This window comes from Muscardinus avellanarius (assembly GCF_963383645.1).
Source record: "Muscardinus avellanarius genome assembly, chromosome: 13".
NCBI lineage: Eukaryota > Metazoa > Chordata > Mammalia > Rodentia > Gliridae > Muscardinus > Muscardinus avellanarius.
The window spans coordinates 40,966,985-40,987,807 of record NC_137799.1 but is presented as its reverse complement, the minus strand read 5'-3'; the positions used below and the strand labels follow the sequence as shown (position 1 = coordinate 40,987,807).

At 49.6% G+C, this 20,823-nt stretch overlaps 2 protein-coding genes across 2 annotated transcripts in view; one reads left to right on the top strand and one right to left on the bottom strand.

Annotated features, from left to right (window-relative positions):
* The window catches only part of DNAI1 (dynein axonemal intermediate chain 1), a gene marked incomplete at both ends in the record, with an annotated part of 67,620 nt that extends 60,027 nt beyond the window's left edge, over positions 1-7,593 (top strand). Inside the window, 4 exons of the mRNA XM_080709383.1 lie at positions 1,058-1,206; positions 1,295-1,394; positions 4,454-4,639; positions 7,495-7,593. Coding sequence (XP_080565509.1) covers positions 1,058-1,206; positions 1,295-1,394; positions 4,454-4,639; positions 7,495-7,593 — 534 coding nt within the window. The remainder of the gene's footprint in view (positions 1-1,057; positions 1,207-1,294; positions 1,395-4,453; positions 4,640-7,494) is intronic.
* Positions 7,594-8,293: 700 nt separating this feature from the next.
* ENHO (energy homeostasis associated) lies at positions 8,294-8,524 on the bottom strand (the record flags this gene model as incomplete). The annotated part of the gene is made up of 1 exon (XM_080708657.1): positions 8,294-8,524. The coding sequence occupies one exon, from the start codon at positions 8,522-8,524 to the stop codon at positions 8,294-8,296; it is 231 nt and encodes a 76-aa protein (XP_080564783.1).
* Between the last annotated feature and the right edge of the window lie 12,299 nt (positions 8,525-20,823).

Below are 20,823 nucleotides of genomic sequence, written 5' to 3'. Positions count from 1 at the left end.
ATTTCTTGACCTGCTTGGGTGGCAGGAAGAGGGGCAAGAAGTGGGTGGAGAATCTAAAGGGTGACTAGCCCAGCTCAGCTCTTCCCCTCTGGGTCTTCTCTCTTTTCTTGGGAGTGGAAGCAGAGGTGGGACTGGGGGCTGGGGAGTTGGAACATTCTGGGCAAACTTTGTGGAAGAGATCTGAACTCAAACTGGGCTTTGAAGGCCAGGTAACCAGCATACTGATCTCTGAATTCCTGGTGCATCCCCATGGGCAGGACACAACCTCACAGCTGGTGCCTGCAATGTCTCAGTGTTAGTAGGTGAACATCCCTCTGAACCTCCATTGGTCCAGAAATAGCTCTGCTGCAAGCTTTTCTTAGGCTCAGAGACTCAGAATGTTAATTACAGGCAGCCTCCCGGGAGCCCCTGAGGCCCAGCCAGAGCTGGTCTGAATGCAAAAGAGGTCCCCACCCCCTCTCCACCCCAGCCTTGGCAGCCCCAGCAAGGCAGAAGGGAAGGGGAGACTAGTTAGTCACTCTGTCTCCTGGAGGGAGGGGGAATAAAGCTCCCCAGCAAGAAACTGAATGGGAAATCTGGGGATCCTAAGTTCACCCCTCATTCCATACCTGCTCTGCTCTGTGCAAGGTGGAACTCTCACTGTTGTAAAGACGCTGTCTGGCGCTGTGAACCCAGGGCTCTGTCTGCATGTCCACAATCTTGGCCTGGACAAATGGCTAGATTCCATCCCTGCCAGGGCCAGAGACCGGCTCTGTCCTGGTGCAGAGAGACCACCCTTTTCTGACTGGCCTGGAATCCCCCCTGGGGAAAGCCATTGGGCAGACAACAGCCCTTCCCCTCAATCTCCAGGAAGCCTCCCTACCCCCTACGTGCCTCCTTTCTCTCTGGGTGTGTGTGGAGGGTGGTAAGAGCAGCCAGCAGCTTGGCCACAGCTCAGCTGTGACACTGAACTGGGGTGGGGTGGAGTGTGGGGGTGCTCCAGGCTCCAGGGAAGTGGTGGCTGCTGAATTTTTCTCCCACCGGTGACTCTTGATCTCTCTTCCCCCACCCCCATCAGTGCTCTAAATCTTACTCCAGCCAATTCCTCGACACCTATGATGCCCACAACATGGCAGTGGATGCTGTGACCTGGAACCCCTACCATACCAAGGTCTTCATGTCCTGTAGCTCCGACTGGACAGTGAAGATCTGGGACCACACTATCAAGTGAGGGGCCTGCCCTGCCCTGGGCCCTCCCCTAGGCTCTGGTGCTGTAAGCCCTCCATTTCATGGGCACCACCCCCACCCACTGCAGGACCCCCATGTTCATCTATGACCTGAACTCAGCCGTGGGCGATGTGGCCTGGGCACCGTACTCTTCCACTGTGTTTGCTGCAGTCACCACAGATGGGAAGGTGAGCAGTCTCTCCCTGACCCTGCTGAGCCCCTCCTGGAGATAGGGTGAGGGGCTCAGGGTCTCCCTCCTGGAGAACCCACCACTGCCCAGGTCAATAGAGGGAGAACCATGTATCCTCCGGGGCCAGGCTATCTAGGGCCCAGCCAAAAAGGAATCATTCATCACAGGAGGCCTCAGAAACAAGCATTTTGTGAGCATACCCTAAAAGCCAATCCAGTTTCCCTTATGGACTTTGATATAGACTAAAAGGCAGCGTTGCCTCAGGAAAGACTAGAATGATTAAGGTATCTCCCTAAAGTCTGGGAGTATCTATTTCTTGAGCAGATGTTTACTAAGGCCAACATGGACCTCGCTTGGGGCTAGAGCACGTGACTTACGGAGCTTCCGTTCAAGTGACAGGAAGGAGACAAAAAGCAATGACGTCAAATTCTCATAGTGTTAAGGGCAGAGAATTAGAAGAGGATGATGTCTTAATGCACACGTTCATAGCAGCATTACTCACTGTAGCAAAAGACTGAAACCAGCCAGTATCTGTCAACTGATGAATGAGGAAACAAAATGTACCACTGTATATGCAAAAGGAGTACTATTCAGCAATGACATGAAATGATGTACTTAGACATAGTGTAACATAGATGAACCTTGAAAACTCAATGCTAAGTAAAATAAGCCAGACATAAAAGGACATATATTGTATGAGTCCATCTATATGGTATGCCCCAGAGAGAATTTGCCCAGTATGCCTAGTATAGAGTATATCCGAAATAGGTAAACTTATAGAGACGGAAAGTAGATCTGTGGTTGCCTAAGGCTTGAGGCGGGGGGTAAGGAAAAATGAGGCATGACAGCTAATGGGTACAGAGGTTGTTTTGGGGGTGATGAAAACATTCTAAAATTGGTTCTGGTGATGGTTCATAATAATGAGTATACTAAAAACCAAGATTTGCATACTTTAAATAGATGGACTTTATAGTATGCGTATTTTTTTTTTTTTTTGCAGGTCTGGGGATGGAACCCCAGGTAGTATGTGTCTTATATCTTGATAAAGCTCCTGTAGTAAAAAAGAGAGAGAGAAAGAGAGGAAAAGGATCAGTTGGTTTTTTTAGGTAGAGGAGACAAGAAAGGCTTCTTTGAAGCCAGCCATGATGACTCACTCCTGTACTCCCAGCACTTCGGTGGCTGAAACAGGAGGGTTAGAGGTTCGAAGCCAGACTCAGTAACTTAGCAAGACTCTCAGTGACTCAGTGTGATCAGCGAGTTTCAAAATAAAAAGAAAGCCCTTGGGTTAAATTTCCACACACACACACACACACACACACACACACACACACACACACAAAAGGAAATGAAGAAAGGGAGAAAGAAAAACTCTTCTCTGAAGAGTTGACACGTAAGCAGAGAGCTGAATGAAGAGTTGGTCCTGTGAAGACAGGATAGGGAAGCCAGCCACGGAGCTGGTGCCAACTCTGAGAGGAGAATGAGCTTGAGGGGTTTCAAGAGCAGGAAGGCAAGTGGGCATGGGGTACAAGGAGCAAAGGGGAGAATGCTCAGATGAGAGTAAGGAGGGGGGCTGGAGGAAGGGTTCTAGACTTTCCTTATTGTGCCAAGGAGACTCTGGGAAGATTGTACTGTGTATGTGTGTGTGTGTGTATGTGTGTGTGTGTGTGTGTGTGTGTGTGTTACTGGGGATGGAACCCAGGGGCGTTGTACCTCCAACCTATACCCCTGCCCTATTTTTTACTCTTTATTTTGAAACAGGGTCTCATTAAGTTTCAGAGGGCTTCACTAAGTAGCTGAGGCTGGCTGCGAACCTGTGATCCTCCTATCTCAGCCTCCCAAGTGCTGGGATTACAAGTGTGTGACACTATGTCCAGCTTGTTTTATTTTTGAAACAGACTCTCACCAAGTTGCAGAGGGTCTCACTAAGTTGCTGAGGCTGGCTTTGAACCCATGAAACTTCTGTTTCAGCCTCCCAAGTACTGGGATTATCAGCATACATCATCATGCGTGGCTATGATTTTACATATTTTATTTTATTATTTATTTATTTATTTATTTATTTATTTATTTATTATTTCGCAGTAACAGGGGTTGAACCCAGGGGGATTCAACCCCATTTTTTTTTTTTTTTGGTGGTACTGGGGTTCCTGGAAGCCCTTCTACCTCCGGTATACACTCCCACGGGCTACACTCCCAGACCTATTTTTTAACATTTTTATGTGGAAACAGAGTCTCTTAAGCCAGCAGGGCTGGCTCTGAACCAGTGCGATCCTCCTGTCTCCGCCTCCCAAGCGCGGGGATCAACCCCATTTTTTAATTCTTTATTTTGAAAGAAGGCCTCCCTAAGTAGCTGAGGCTGGCCATGAACCTGTGATCCTCCTGTTTCAGCCTAAGTTCTGGGATTACAAACGTGCGCCACCACGCCCGGCTGATTTTACATATTTTAAAGGGGTGTCTGGCTGCTGCACGAATGATGGTCTGTAGGATGGTAAGAGTAGAAAGCAGGGAGACCAGTGAGGCTGCAGTTGACCTGGGAGGAGTTGATAGTGGTATGGATTTAGGATGTGGCAAAGGTAGCATCAAACATTTATTGAGCTCCTGTATGGAGAGCACTGTCTGAGCACTTTGCAATCCATAACTGGTATAAATCCTGGCTCTGTGACTTACTAGCAAGTGAGTCTCTAAGAGCCTGTAACTCCTCATTTATAAGATAGCGGTAATAACAGAACCACCTTACAGTGGTTGTGAGCAGTATAATTAGATGATACAGCCATGCAACATGCGCGCCCAGTCTGCTACATGGTTAAATATATTAGGCTAGATAAATGCTGCTATTATTGTTAATTCTGTATAGACTTAAAATTTCTGCTCAACTTCTTTATTCTCAATCACAGGAAAAACATAAACAGACATGAAATTCCCTCTCCCACTGCCTCCAGCTCCAGTGTGCTGACCATTAGCCTCCTGGAGTCCACAGAATGTTCTTGGCTTGGTCCTCTGAGGTGGGGGATGGGGGCCTCATTACCCCTGAGTGTGCTGACACCAACCCCTCCATAGGCCCACGTGTTTGACTTGGCCATCAACAAGTACGAGGCCATCTGCAACCAGCCCGTTGTGGCCAAAAAGAAGAACAAGATCACCCATGTGCAGTTCAACCCCATTCACCCCATCATCATCGTGGGCGATGACCGCGGGCATGTCACCTGCCTTAAACTCTCACCCAACTTGCGCAAGATGCCAAAGGTATGGGCTCTGGGAGTTCGGGCTGCGGCAAGAGATAGGAAGATGGTGGGGATGAGAGAGGGTGACCCCAGGTTTCTGGCTTGGAGGGCCCAGGGTAGGTATGGTCTCATTTTCTGAATAAGGGGCACAGGAGAAGCAGGATATGAGAAACAGAGATCAGTTTTGATGAGCTGCATCAAGGGATAGCCAGTGAGCAAGCGGGTCTGAAGCCTGGGGGAGGCATGCGAGAGCCTCATTGGCTGACTGAGAGTGCAGGACGCTGTGGGTGTGCCAAGTCACCCAGGCAGGGGACTGTTAGCCAGTGGTTCATGGCTGGGCTTGCCCAGGGCTTTGGCTCCAGCAGTCCTGGCCTGGGAGCTCTGGGTCTACACAGGGAAGGAGGAAATGAGCCGTGAGGAGGGTAACTAGGTCAGCAGCTATGCAGTCTTCTTTCTGAGCTCCGGTTTCTGTTTCTGGGGTCTCTAGTGTTGAAGAGACCCTGCCCAAAGCCCAAGGGTCCCCCAGAAAAGGCCACAGAGCCCAGAGCCATGGCCTCAAAACCTAGACCTGAGTTCAAATTCAGACAAAAGAACCCCAGACCTTGCAGCCCAGCCCTTAGAATCTAGAGCCCCAGAACTCAACTTAAAAATTCAGAGCCCAAGAAGCTGAAGCCCTGTTGGTGCATGAAGTGGCAGTGGCTCTTTTCTTTCTGGCAGGTTCTGGGCCAAGCTGCCCTGGTGACTGTAGCTGCTGGTTGCAATTTGCAGCCTTTACTGCAGTCTGAGGCAGGGGCCTGTCTCAGCTACTGCCTCCTCCCTACTGTGTTCCTACCCTGACAGGGACCACACTACTGCACCAGCCCTCTGTGCTGGTCTATTCCCCATCATGGCCAGGGAGGCGAGGGCTGAGAGCGCGGCCGGGCCTGTAATTGTAGCCAGCTGGGGGAGGGGGTGGACTTGGCTATAAATACTCGGAAGGCTGCTAAGCGCCTGCAGCTGTGGCCCAGAGGCTGCGGTGGGCTTCGGAGGGTGGGGGGAGTCGGGCGTGGTCTCAGTCTCTTTGCTGAGCCTAGCTAGTTGGCCTCAGGAGGGGGAAGGAGGCAGCACAATTTGTGGAACACATAAAATCTGTTCTTAATTTAATGGAGAAGGGAACGCTTAAGCTGGCAGAGCTGGACAGCCCTCTGGGGAGGATGATGGTCACTCTTTGGGGGAGGGGCATAACCATGGCCCCACAAGAGCAGCAGATATGGGGAGCCCTATGCACTCTGAGCAGGGAAGGCCAGGCTCTCCCACAGTTCCAACTCCTCGTGGAGCAAAAGTCACTTAAGGCTGGGAGAGCTGGGCTCTGAGTGTCAGGGACCTATGTCTCTGAAGACCTGAGCAGGGGACAGTTGGGGGCTGGTACATGGGTGGATTCGAGGTTCCTTTGAAATTGCCATCTGACTCTATTAGCGGCTGGCTGAGTGATTCATACAAAAGGAAATCCTCTGGGCATCCCTGCTGCCCTTCCTCTGTGAGCTGCAGGCTCCTTGCCTTCCCAAGGACTTCCCACAGAGGCCTGGACCTCCCTGCCCAGGGAGCTGTCAGAGGTCAAGGACTGCCTTTCCCCAAATACCCTATAGACGGGAAATGAAGCTCAGAAAGGCAAGGGACTTGTCCGCAGTCATACAGGGAGTTAACGAATGGAATTAACCAGGTACCCTAAATCCCAGGAGATGGGGTAAGGCCAAGAAGAGAACCTGTGCTTAATTCAGGAGAGTGGAAACAGAAAAAGACCTCTTTGTGCGCTGCCTGGGGAGTGGTGCGGTGAGCTGGGTAACAAAGGCTCTGGGCTGCGAGGGGCTAGGGAGATGGATTGGGATCAGGTGCAGGAGTCAAACCAGGAAAAACTTTGAGCACTGCATGGTGTCAGCAGCAGAGATGGGCCTGGGAAGGGGCTGACTGGCCTGCACTCTCTCCCTGCCTCATAGCCCACGCCAGATCCAGGATGGGCCTCAGCAGGCAAAGCTGGGGCAGGTGCCAGTGAGCAGTGGGCACAGGTGGCTGAGAGGGCAGGGGTCCAGGAGCAGAGGGAAGGCAGGAAGTGGCAGCCCGGCCTCAACACTGCCCACACCCCACTGTCTGGGAATTAGGGAGAATGAGACTGGTGTGGTCTGCCAAGCAGCTCTCGGGGACTGCAAGCAACATGTGCTTCAGTGTTCCAACCCCCTTTTTCTCAGGCCCAACTTACCAATGGAAGCATTCAAGCGCTTTGCAGGGCTAGTGAAACTCATAAACTCAGGATCTTCTCTTGTGAGGGATGGTCCTAGTCAATGACGTCTGGAGTCACATGGGATAGCCTAACTGCCCTCATGGGTCTCCTGATCCCCTCCCCCACCCTGGGTATGTCTGACCCAGTAGGTCTGGCTCCAAATGGTAAAGCACCCCCAATCTAACCTGAAGGTACTGAGTAAGAGCACTATGTGAGGAACCTGTGACCTTGTCCACAAACACACACCTATTAGCTCCTTAATAGAGCTGAGTTCTTCCTGTGGGAAGGGTGGTCCCAACAGTAAGGCCCTGCCCCTCCTGAGCTACAGTTCTCTTTGACCTCAAAGGCTTGTTCCTCTGAAGGTCAGGGGAGGGGTGCCTTTTCCAGCTCCTGCCAACACCAAGGCCTTATATCCAGCTGAGGCTGAGAGCCAGAGCCAGGTGCCTTCTGGTAGACCCCACCGGGCCCCTGGGTCCCCTAACTGGAGTTGGGGAAGGATCACGTGGGAATGAGGCACAGCAGGGTGAACTGGGACAGGTGGAGCAGCAGAGTCGGTGCTGGCACCCAAAGAGTGGTGTCTGCCCTTCACCATTCCTTCCCCATGGATGTTTCCCTTTCTCTAGGAAAAGAAGGGGCAAGAAGTGCAGAAGGGTCCAGCTGTGGAGATTGCAAAACTGGACAAACTGCTGAACCTGGTGAGGGAAGTAAAAACCAAGACCTAAGGGCCTGGTCTCAGTCCCTGCCCCATATCTTGATCCTAGTACTTCAAGCCCTTGGACTGGGTACCAAAGTGCCTAAGGACCCGGCAGGTGATCCTGCTCCAATCAGGTCTCAATATTTGCCCTTTTCATCCTACTCCTTAAATTCCCTGCACCTTACTCCAGGACTTGACCCTTAACCACTATTATCCCCTCTGACTATGCACAAATAAACCTATGTCTAGAAGCTCACCCCATACTTTTAATTTTGCTTCTGCAGGGCCCTCAGAAAGAGGAGAAAATCTGAGTAGAGCCATAGTTCCATTTATTATCCAGCAAACAGTGGGAGGACCAGGGGAGGGGCCCAGCCTGGACACCCTCCCATTATTGCCATGGGTTCCACTTTGCTTCCCTGACCTAGAGGGCCCGGAGGTGCTGGGCCTAGGGAAAGGGTAAGCTCAGCTCTTGGCCCTTGGGATGGAGCAGAGTCCAGATGGCCCTGGCCCTAGCACCAACTCCTGAACCCCCACCCCAGGCCTCTCTAGGGCCCCCGAGTCTCTCTTGGAGCCAGGCTGGCTAGACTCTTGGCTACCGGGTCCAGTTCCAAGCAGACTGGACTCTGAGTTCTGGACCCCAGGCTAGCTGAACTCTGGGATCCTGATTCCAGGCTCTGAGTGGGGGAGGCTCCAGTTAGGTCCCAGGCTCTGGGGTAGGCCAGGGGCCTTCAGGGCTGCAGCAGGTAGCTGCCTTCATGGCTAGGCTTCTGGGGTGGTGGTGCCTTCTCAGGACAGGGGCCAGGGCTGGAATTGGGGCTGGATTCGGAGAGAGAATCGACGTCGGCAGAGCGAGAATGGCAGGCCCAGCAAAGAATGACCCAAAGCAGCAGCAGCAAGAAACCCACGAGGCCGTTGCAGACGATGGCGATGAGGGCCCCCTGGGAGATGGCTGCCCCCATGACAGGCAGTACCCTCAGACCAGGGCAGACGGCGGAGCTGCCTCAGTGGCAAGGCCCATGCCGAGGCAGAACTCCGGACGGCCGGCTTTCCAAGGATTCCCAGGCAGTGGAGATGCCCACCTGCAGTCCTGAGAGCAAAGGAGAGGTTGGTGAGGAGGGGAGGAGTGGGTGAGGCCTAAAGGGAGAGCTCCCCTTCACATCCTTGGCCTCCCTGGCAGAGGACCTTGAGTCCCAGCAGGCTCAAATACCTCACCCAGCCAACCCCCATCCTCAGGCCTGGTTCTGGGCACCTGGATGTGGCTGTAGCCACAGCAGAGAAACTGGAGTAGGCAGGCAGCCTTTATCTCATTCTCCTTGGAACTGGTGGGCACAGTCTGGCCCTGCCCACCAAGCCTTGGCCCTCAAAGGTATCCTACTGGTGGGTGGGACTGGGGTAGCCCAAGGCCCAGAAGGAAGGGGATTATGACCAGCTTTGGTGTGGCCAGGGCACCTCTCTCTCTCTCTCTCTCTCTCTCTCTCTCTCTCTCTCTCTCTCTCTCTCTCTCTCTCTCTCTCTCTCTCTGGATTGCAGCCAGACACCCCAGGAGACCTGCAGAGGTGCCAGCTCACACAGAGGGAACTTTGTGGAGGCCCTGGCAGGCATGTGTGGACTCTGTGTATCCAAGGCTGTGAACCTAGGTGCGCCTCTCCGTGGGACTCTCTCTGGGTCAGGTGTGTGTGTGTGTGTGTGTGTGTGTGTGTGTGTGTGTGTGTGTGTGTGTGTGTGTCTGCCGTGCTACTGTTCCCTTGCTGGGTGTGCGCCTCTGCACACCCACCTCTATGACTGAGTGTGGCTGCCTCTCTCTAGGTACAATCGTCTCCTGGCGCATCCCCATCTCCGAGTATCTGAGTGTGTCTCGTTTTTCTCCCAGCCTGTCTCTGTGTATCTCTGTATCAGTCCCTGTGTGTCCCTCTCTTCGCGGCGGCATGTCCCTCCGTCCTCAGGAACGTGTCCCTCTTCGTTTCTCCGTGGGGTCTGTCTTGGTGGTTCTGTGCGTCTCCCGTGTGTGTGTCTGCCTTTGTGTCTGTCTTTCCTCCTCAGGCTGTACGTGTCTTCATCTTGGGTCCCTGGGTCTCAGCCCCGGTGCCCGTGGGGGTGGCCCCCCTTACCTGAGTTGAGCCCGGTGCGCGCCCGCGGGAGGGTCCGGGGCAGCGGGTTGCTCGACGCAGACGGAGGCTCGGGAGCCCGCGGGCGGGGGGCGGCGGCGGCGGGCAGGGGCGACGTCCACTCCCCCGGCCCTCCCCTCGGCCGCGCAGGCTCCGCCGGCCGCTCCCGCGCGGCGCGACCGGGCGGCCTCTGCCGCGGGCGGTCTGCGGCGAGCCGGCACCTCCTCCCCCTGGGGCGGCGCCTCCTCCGCGCCGGCCGCAAGCTCGCTCGCTCGGGCGCTCGGGCGGCGGCGGCGGGAGCGGCGCGGAGTTCGGCTGGGCTCGGCGGGGCTCGGCGGGGCTCGGCGGGGCTCGGCGGCCCTCGGCGGCCCTCGGCTGGGCTCGGCCGAGCTCAGCCGGCAGCAAAAACACCGGGAGCCCCGCCTTCCGGTGGGCGGAGCCAGCTCCCTGCGCTGCCGCCGTGCCATTGGCTGGCCTCGCCAAGTTCCCGCGCCATTGGTCGTGAGCTGGGGTGGGACTGGACCGCCCCTGGTACAGAAGGAGTGGAGAGAGGGGGGCTGAAGGGATACTTTGCCTCGGTCAGTCCCAAGAGAAGGTTTAGGGTGAGGCCCACCTTCTTGCAGTGGTTTCCTGCACCTTTCACACCTGACAGAGCTGCACACCCAACATCTGGGGATGGCCAAGGCCTCTGCACCTCGACATCTGAAGAGCCCACTCCTCCGTACCTGAGAGAGGTCTCTGCCCTTGTCCTTCGGAAGAAGGCCTGGGAAGACACCAAGACTACCATCCAGGAAGTCACCTGTGGTCCCGCATGTCCCTCTCCCACCGGAATGTGGACCCCGCATCCCCACTGGCCTCGCATTCCATGACCCAAAGAAGTAGTGTGAAGATAGATCTCTGGCAACACAGATTCTTTGGCTGCATTTGCTAAGTTCTTCCCCAGTGTTGGTCGCAGGCTGTGATGGAGCCTGGGACAGAGAAGAATGGGGTATCCTGAAGAATCACTCAGCTCTGACTGAAATAGGCCCAGGCCCGGTGCACAATCTGAATCTCTCCATCCGGGAGGCTGTCCTAAGAGGAAGATAGCTTGGACAGGAGCAGTCACGTTGGGCTTCCTCACCCTGACCTTCACAAGACAGTGGTTATTTTTTTAAATTTTTGTTGCTGAGGCTTGAACCCAGGGCCTCTTGCATGCCAAGCAGAGCTCCACCACTGAGCTCCCCATCTTAAGTTTTCTGATTGGGGGGACCTCTTCTCATCTCACACATTCTCCATGGACAGTCAAATCCCTAAAGTTACATCATGAAGACTCATGGGTTCCCAAGTCTAGCTGTAACTTCTTTCTAAAATTCTAGACTCATATAGCCAAGTACCTACAGGAATCAGCATGGTGTTGATTCCTGATTCTGTCACTTATAAACTTTGTGACCTTGGGCAAGTTCCTTAACCTCTCTTAACCTGCACTTCCTTGTCTATAAAGTGATTAGAGTTATAGCTACTTCCCAGGGTTATTTTTCACTAATCATTTATAGCAGACCAACCACATCTCAGCAACTGCCATCTGACAAAGCCCAAGGACCAGGTGGCAAAGGGGTACCTTCCTCCAGGGTTATGAAATTCACATAAGACCCCTAGAAGTCCAGATGTTATCTTGAAAAGGAGAAAGGAAAGATAAAATAATCTGAAATACTGACTCATCCAAGGCTACTGAGTTAGAAACTGTCTAAAATAAAATTTGGACCCTACAGAGTTTATCAGAAAGAATTAATTTTAGTTTTCTACCTGTTACCCAGCAGGATGAGGGCATTGTGAGAAAGATCAGAGATCATTTATAGGAAACAGAGGAGCCACATCTGAGTGTAATGTGAGTGAATTTTGTGACTCTGCTGCAGGAGTTCAGATTTTATCCTGAAAACAGCAAGGATCCACTGAAGGTGGGCTTTTTTTTTTTTTTTTTGGTGTGTGTGTGGTACTGGGGATGGAACCCAGAGGTTTTCTTTCTACCTTTAGGCTACACTCCCAGACCTATTTTCTATTTTAATTTGGAAACAGAGTCTCACTAAGTTGCTGAGAGCCTCACTACGTAGCTGAGGCTGGCTTCGAACCTGTGCGATCCTCCTGTCTCAGCCTCCCAAGCGCTGGGATTACAAGAGAGTGCCACCACGCCCATCCATCCACTGAAGAATTTTGAGCAGAGGAATAATATGATCACATGCTCAAGTATGATTTGAGCTGGCGGGTGGGAAGGAGTATTAAGGCATTTGAGAGTGAGGGTAGGGAGTACAGACAAGGGGCTGCCATGATGGGTAATAGAAGTGAACAGGAGAGTGCTGAGGATATGTGGGCACTACAGCCGGAAGAACTTAAAGACTTGGAGGACAGGGGAAGGAAGAGGGAAGGGAAAGTCTAGGACCGCTCTGGTTGGTGCTTGGGGATTCTGTGACAGAGAACACATGAGTGAGCTTCAGCAAGGAGCTTGGGCAGGGGGAAATGATGAGTTCAGTTTGGGAGGTACTAGTAGGACACCCAAATGGAGATGTCTAATAGGCAGTTGGATAAACATTTCTAAGATTGAGGAGAATGATTCAGGCTAAAGATAATGAATTGTGAGTTATCAGCAACAGAATGGTAGTTAAACCACAAAACTAACTGAGCTCACCCAGGGAGAATGAGACCTAGTTGAAGCAAAAAAGATAACATTTTTACTTATTTATTTATTTTTGGTACTGGGGTTCCTGGAAGCCCTTCTACCTCTGGGCTACACTCCCAGACCTATTTTTTATATTTTTATTTGAAAACAGGGTCTCCTAAGCCAGCACAGCTGGCTCCGAACCAGCGCGATCCTCCTGTCTCCGCCTCCCAAGCGTGGGGATTACAAGCGTGCGCCACCACGCCTGGCTACTTATTTATTTTGTGTTGGCAGTTGGAATCAGCATTCTACCTCCACGCTATACCCCCAGCCCTTTTTTTTTTTTTTTTTTTTCAGTACTGGGGATGGAACCCAGGGGCATTCTACCTCTGAGCAACACCCCAGGCCTATTTTTTAATTCTTTTTTTTTATTTTTAAAACAAGGTCTCACTGAGTTGCAAAGGGCCTCACTAAGTAGCTGAGGCTGTCCTTGAACCACGATCCTCCTGTCTCAGCCTCCCAAATACTGGGATTACAAGCATGCGCCACCACGCCCAGCCTCCCCCAGCCCTTTTTAATTTTTATTTTTGAAACAGGAACTCATTAAATTGCTGAAAGCCTAAATTGGTAAGGCTGGCCTCGAACCTATAATCCTCTCTCAGCTTCCCAAATACTAGGATTACAGGCATGTGTCACTATGTCTGGTTTAAAAAAAAAAAAAGATACATTTAGAATCAAGTATTGCAACCTAAAGATAGGGATGCCCAAACTGGAAGAACAATTGGAACTAAGAGACTAAAAAGCCATCAGGGCTCTCCCTACCTCTCATCTCGGTTACCTTTTTCCATTCTGCTTAATTTCCCGCCCCTTCCCCGTGCCCCCTGCCTCACTCACTCCCCTGTCATCCTCACCCCCAGACTGGTTTCTAATGCTTTCCATTTGGTGAGAAACATGATTTCAAGCAATTCCAAATGCTAAAATATTGTCTGGTGATGGTGATGCTGCTGCTGCTGCTTTTTGGATACAGTTTACAAATTCCTCAGAAAGTACTCTGATCGGTTCAATCTAGCTAGATGCTTAATTTTGGACTGGCCAATGGTGGGCAAGGGATGAGGATCAAATAGATTATCATGGCCCACGTGATAACCCTGTGAACAGCGAGGGAGGTGGCTTTCAGGAGAGGAGGGATCATGACTGAGCACAATGGGAGGTGTTGCTATGCTCCACCCTTGGTTTACCCAACACATACACATCATTTTCTATGTACATAATTACAAAAATGCCTCACCTACTGCTATAATTGGGGTTTGGAGTGTCTCCCAAAGGTCCATGTAGTAAAGGCTTCCTCCCAGGCTTGCCACTATTGGGCAGTGGGTCCTAGTGGGAGCTCTTAGGTCGTTGCAGGTGTGCCTTTCAAGGGACTATGGGACTCCTGTCTCTTCCTCTGTTTTTTTTTTCTCATCCTTCCCATGAAGCAAATGGTTTTGTTCCCCATGCGCTGCCCATCCTGATGTGCTGCTTCAACACAGGCCCCAAAGCAACAAGGCTGCAATTCATGAACCCCGAAAGCTCAAAAACTATGAGCCAAGATAAACTTTATTTTATTATCTAAGGTAATTGCTACAGTAACAGAAAGCTGACTAACATACCTATATAATCTAGCCATCTCACTAGACATATGCCAATAAATTAACTTCCTTTCCAATGTGGGGGGCAACTTGGTGGCACATCCAGTGATTACTTCAGGGAGATTATATCATAGGGCCACTGTTCTTCAAAAATAGGTTCTCTGAGTTATATTTTGCTCCAGGTAGGTCTCCCTGAGGTGTAAATATGGCTTCTATTAATCCCACTACCTTTTAGCTGTCTTGGCACTACCTTTAAACTAGCACCCCATATGCATACCCATGAAGTTTAGAGATGGAAGAAATAGAGAATAAAGTAGAAAAGGAAGTACCATGCATTTGTCACTAATCTACGGCATCTATATTTTTTTTGGACATGAATAATAATGAAAATGATGAAACTAGAAAACCTCATGGCATCTGTTTGTTGACTCACTCCTTTGACTGTGAAGTTTCTCAGTCAGCCAATCGGATGCCTTCGGGTTCCCCACAAGGAAGAGGTCCCTCAACGAAGAGGTCCCTCAGCCAGTGTTCCGGGAGGGCCACTGTGGAGGATTCCTCTGCAGGGAACAGCACTGACTAACACTGCACTTCCTGGAGGTCTTAAGGATTATCCTGGGATTGAGCAAACATAGATCTCTGCATTCATGTGATATTTCCCCTCAGATGGTATGATTCTTTGGTTTTTTGTTTCTTTTGTTTTGCTATATGTGCTAGGGATGGAGCCTGGCACCTGGCATACAGAAACAGTTATTTTGTGTGTGTGTGTGGTACTGAGGGTAGAACCTGGGGCCTTTCTACCTCCGGGCTATACTCCCAGACCTATTTTTATACTTTATTTGGAAACAGGGTCTCACTAAGTTGCTGAGACCTCACTAAGTAGCTGAGGCTGGCTTCGAATCGGTGCGATCCTCCTGGCTCAGCCTCCCAAGCGCTGGGATTACAAGCGTGCACCACCACGCCCAGCCAGATATAGTTCTTTTAAAACCATAATCAGCCAGGTATGGTGGCACATGCTTGTAATCCCAGCATTCAGGAGGCTGAGACAGGAGGATCTGGGTTCGAGGATAGTCTCAGCTACTTAGGCCCTTTTCAACTCAGTGAGACCCTGTTTCAAAATAAAGAATAAAAAATAAGGCTGGGGTTGTAGCTCGGAGGTAGAATGTCCCTGGGTTGAATATCTCCAGGATCACACACACACACACACACACACACACACACACACACACACAGCATTATCAGCTACCTATCAATTTTGTTGGGGAATTTCATTTGCTACTAACATGTTTCATTGATTCTAAGGACCATTTTTTTCAGCTTAAACAACTCTGAAATCAAAATGTGCTTTTCAATTAATGTCATGTAATACTTTTTTAGTTTTCTTATGAGCTCTCAAAATAACTTGCCTCTTGTAATTGATGGGATCTGAGATTTATTAAATGTAATAATTTTGTCAGTCAGGGTCCTTTTTCACAAGTAATAGAATCCACTGTGGACAGCTGAAGCAGAAAAGGGATTTGTTAAAAGAGATTATTTAGCTCAGTATTGTTAGGAGGGCTGGGGAAAATAGACTTAAGGCTAAGCTAAAACACCCAAGCCGTACATACCACACAATCTGGCGACGAAACCACAGCCATTGCCACTCTGAGTACTGAGAACCCAGGGTTCAGTTTGACTGCCAAATTTACAGACTCTGGCACTTCTGTGATAAAAACCCATTATTACAACCACTGGGAAACCACTACTGTTACCACCACCACCCCTAAGCTGGACACTTGAAATTGAAGCCTTGTGTTCTTACCTGTATCGATCAGAATTAGCTAGGTAGCACAGTAATTACAAACAACTCCCAAATCTAATTGTCTTCAGACGACAAAGAGCTATAGTTCCAGTGTGTGTGTGTGCTGGGTGGGGGGTCCTTGCTCACTGTGGCCACTGAGGAGTCCAAGCTGTTGGAGGCTCCACCTTCTTCTGATGTCGCCTTCTTGACATGAGTTTTAGAGCTTGCTATGACAGAAGATAGTGAGGAAAGGCATACAGTGCCTTTGACTCACCTTGTATTGGTCAATCGCACGTCCAAGTGGATGTGGTGGTACACATCTGTAATCCTAGTACTTAGGAGGCTGAGACAGGAGGGTTGCAGGTTCTAGATCAGCCTCAACAACTAGTGAGACTCTCATCAATCTAATGAGACCCTGTTTCAAACTAAAAATAAAATAGGGCTGGGGGTGTAGCTCACAGGCAGAATTGGGTTCAATCTCCAGTAGCTCCCCACATACACCAAAAAAAAAAAAAATTGCATAGCCATACCTAGCATCAACCCACAAGAAGTGTGATCTTCCTGGTGCTCTGAGGGAGAGGAGAACTTTGGTGAACTTTGGTAATGTTCGAGTGTGTGTGGAGCTGGAGAGGGAACCCCCAGAACATTCTACTTCTGAGCTACACCCCAGCCCTATTTTATTTTTTATTTTGAAACAGGGTCTTGCTAAGTCGCTGAGGGCCTCGCTGAATTCCTGAGGCTATCCTTGAACCTGTGATCCTCCTGTCTCAGCCTCCCAAGTACTGGGATGATAGGCCACCACACCCTCGTGAAATTCAGTAATTTTTTCCTCACTTTTATTATTTGCTTGTACATGGAATTCTCCCATGAGTGAAGAATCATGCCTTTAATCAAACTGTAAGAAATACTGGGAATTTTATTCTGACTTCTGTATTGAGGAGGTGGGATTGTGTGTGTGTGTGTGTGTGTGTGTGTGTGTGTGTGTGTGTGTGTGTGTTACTGGGAATGGAACCCAGGGGCATTCTACCTCTGAGCTATACCCCTATCCTCTGTTTTTTATTATTGTTTTGTTTTATTTTGTTTTTGGTGGTACTGGGGTTCCTGGAAGCCCTTCTACCTCTGAGCTACACTCCCAGACCTATTTTATACTTTTATTTGGAAACAGGGTCTCTTAAGCCAGCGTGGCTGGCTTCGAACCTGCAGGATCCTCCTGTCTCCGCCTCCCAAGCGCGGGGATTACAAGCGTGCGCCACCATGCCCAGCTTATTCTTTATTTTGAAACAGGGTCTCACTGAGTTGCAAAGGGCCTCACTAAGTAGCTGAGGCTGCCCATAAACTGCGATCCTCCTGTCTCAGCCTCCCGAATCCTGGGATTACAAGTGTGTGCCACCATGCCCAGCTCAGGAGATGGGATTTTTTTTTTTTTTTTTTTTGGTGGTACTGGGGTTCCTGGAAGCCCTTCTACCTCCGGGCTACACTCCCAGACCTATTTTTACATTTTCATTTGGAAACAGGGTCTCCCAAGCCAGCGCGCGCAGCAGGCTTCGAACCTGCGCGATCCTCCTGTCTCTGCCTCCCAAGCACAGGGATTACAAGCGTGCACCACCACGCCCGGCTAGGAGACGGGATTTTAAAATGGGAGTTTTCCCATAGAGAAAAACTATTTATTTATTTAGTGGTAATAGGGATGAGACTCAGGGATTTTACCTCTGGGCTGTGCACCAGGCCCTATTTTATATTTTATTTGGAAACAAGATTTTTGCTGAGTTTTGGGGAGCCTCACTAAGTTGCTGAGACTGGCTTCAAACCTATGAGCCTCCCGTCTCAGCCTCCCAAGTACTGGGATTACAGGTGTGTGCCTCTATGCCTGGCTAGAGGGGAAAAAAAGTAATCCATGAATACAACAGGTTTCTATTACCATAATCAACATCAGAATTTTGTAGAGCCGTGCTCTCTGAACCTCCAAGAAGATCCGCAGCCCAAGCAAGCTTACGAGTGATTTCTCCTTTTCTGTACTTTGTCTGGGGCTCTCTCAATATGGCTTCATGGGAAACCAGTAGCTAGACTGAGGGAGTCAGAAACCTTTCTTCTCCATCCCACCCTGGAATGATGCTCTCGTCTTATCCCGTTCCAGTCAATGCACTTCATGATCAGTGCCACCATATTTGCCTGGCAGGGCAGGGACAACAAGAAGGGCTTCTCAGTGCTCTGAGTCTTCCAGTGTATCTCCATCCTGACTCCTGAATCTCACAGATTCCTAATCACGGTGGTTTTTTGTTTGTTTTGTTTGTTTGTTGGTTGGTTGGTTGGTTTTTGTTTTTTTCCTATACTGGGAATTGAACCCAGGGGCATTTTACCACTGAGCTACAATCCCAGCCTGCCAGCCTGTCCTCTCTTCTTTTCTTTCTTTCTTTCTTTCTTTCTTTCTTTCTTTCTTTCTTTCTTTTTTTTTTTTTTTTTTGAGACGGGTGTCTCTACAGGCTAGCCTTGAACTTGCCATTCTCCTGCCTCAGCCTCCCAAATTACTGGGATTATCTGCATGTACCCCCAGGCCTGGCCCTCATCAGGGTATTAACATTAAAGAGTAGGAAGTGACAGCTTCTGAAATTCAGCCAGGCACATAATTATCTAGTTCCTAGTAATCCGAGGTCAAGACTGAAACACATTTCCTTCCCCAAGTTAACTGTGTACTCTGTTTCCCCCTAACTGCTTGCAGACCACCCACTCTAGATAACTTGTTTTGTTATCTTGACTTTTATTGCCGTATCTTCAAGTGTGTCAGCTTTGCTTGGCATGTGATCTAAGACACAAGAGTCAACAGGCAGTAGCTTAATTGCTTTGCTGCCCGATAAAAAGGACTTCCTGATCTCAGGCTGGTATTAGGAGATTCTCACCACCCTCCACACGGCTTAGTTCGCCATGTTAGGGTCTGTCATGTGGAATACTTCAGTCCTGGTGCTCCATTTCAGTGATGTTACAAATCAGAGAAACCTAACTTGAACGAGCTTAAGTCAAAGAAGGATTTATTTTCAGAAAACTGTAGTATTTGTGGAATCCCAGCCTAAACATATGCTGGATCTTGGGAACAACTGGATCTGAGAACTTAAATGACATCAGGACTTTACTCTCATCTCAGCTCCTCTTTGTGTGCAGGTGCGCGCGTGTGCATGTGCGTGTGTATGCGTGTGTGCGTGTGTGTGGGTTGGTTGCTGGGGACTGAACCCAGGGGCTGCCCTCTCAGCCCTAATTTTATTTTATTTTATTATTTTATTTTGAAACAAGATCTCACTAAGTTGTGGAAGGCCTCACCAAGTTGCTGAGGCTATCCTGGAACCTGTGATCCTCAGCCTCCCCAAATACTGGGATTATAGGTGTGCGCCACCATGCCTGGCTTGCTGTTTCATCTCTTTCTCTATTGTCTTTTTTTTTTTTTTTCCAGTGCTGGGGATTGAATCCAGGGGCATTCTACCTCTAAACTATATCCCCAACCCTTTTTATTTTTTATTTAAAAATATTTATTTTCTATTTTATTTATTTTATTTTGATCTCACTAAGTTGTGGAGGGCCTCACTAAGTAGCTGAGGCTGGCCACAAACCTGCGATCCTCCTGTCTCAGCCTCCCAAGTACTGGGATTACAAGCGTGCGCCACCATGCCCGGCTTTCTTTCTCCATTGTCTCTCTCTTCCTCTATCTCTTTCTCTTTCCCTTCCTTCTTATGTTTCACCTTTCCTTCCTCTTCCTCTCCTCTCCTCTCCTTTTGTCTCTCCAGACAAGCTTCCAAGGTGTCTCTGGTCTACATTATAGTACACTCAGCCTCTGACAATTCTCAGACTTCACAGTTTATAACCCAGTTATCTACCTTCAATCCCAGCCCAGCCTAGCCGTCTCAGCTCCAGCTCCAGTGTTCCTAGGGACTTGCCCTCATTACCCTGGCTTTGGTCCGATGCTAGTCCCTGCACTAATGATCTTTTGTTGGTGAGAGGGTCCTAAAATGATTGGCTTCTGGTATAGCCACAAGTGAAAGGCAGTTCCCACCAGAAGGGGGTATTACTCATATAAAACAGAGGAATCCACCACAAAAGATCTGTAAGACAGAAAACCAGGAGGGGCCATAATCTTAGGGAAGTCAGGAAAGGACTGAGATTCAAGAGAGAAGGAGGGGTCAACAATCCAAATGTCCAAGAGAGGCTCAGTAGTTTACAGAAGAGAGACCACTGGACTTACGAACAAGAAGATTTGGATCATCGTGGCAAGAAGTAGCTCCAGTGGGCAATAGGAAGTAGAGATGGAGTGTGTAGTGGAAGCCGGATTTTAGTAGTTTCAAGAATGAGTAAGAAGAGCCGGGCGTGGTGGCGCACGCCTGTAATCCCAGCATTCGGGAGGCTGAGACAGGAGGATCGCAGTTCACGGACAGCCTCAGCTACTTAGTGAGGCCCTCTGCAACTTAGTGAGACCTTGTTTCAAAAAAAAGAATAAAAAATTGGGCAGGGGGTGTAGCTCGGAGGTCAAATGCCTCTGGGTTCCATCCCCAGACCCGCAAAAAAAAAAAAAAAATACACATGATTCTTCTTTTTTTTTTTTCCCAGCACTGGAAATGGAACCCAAGGACACCATTGTATCTCCGAGCTACAGCCTCAGCCCAATTTTTTATTCTTTTTATTTTTGAAACAGGTTTTCACTGAGTTGCAAAGGGCCTTGCTAAGTAGCTGAGGCTGTCCGCAAACATTGAATCTCCAGTCTCAGCCTCCTAAATGCTGGGATTACAAGTGTAACACCACCACGCCTGGTTTATATTTTTTTAATCTTTTGTTTTGTTTTGTTTTGTGGTACTGGGGGTGATACCCAGGAGCTTTTCTACCTCCGGGCTATACTCCCAGACCTATTTTATACTTTATTCCAAACAGCGTCTCACTAAGTTGCTGAGAGCCTCACTGAGTAGCTGAGGCTGGCTTCGAACCTGTGCGATCCTCCTGTCTCAGCCTCTCAAGCAGAGGGATTACAAGCGTGCGCCACCACGCCTGGCTCAGGGAAAGATATTTTGATATTTAAAAATTTCTTACATGTTTCTTATATGGACAATACTGGTGGGAAGAGATAGGAGAAAGGATATAATTGATA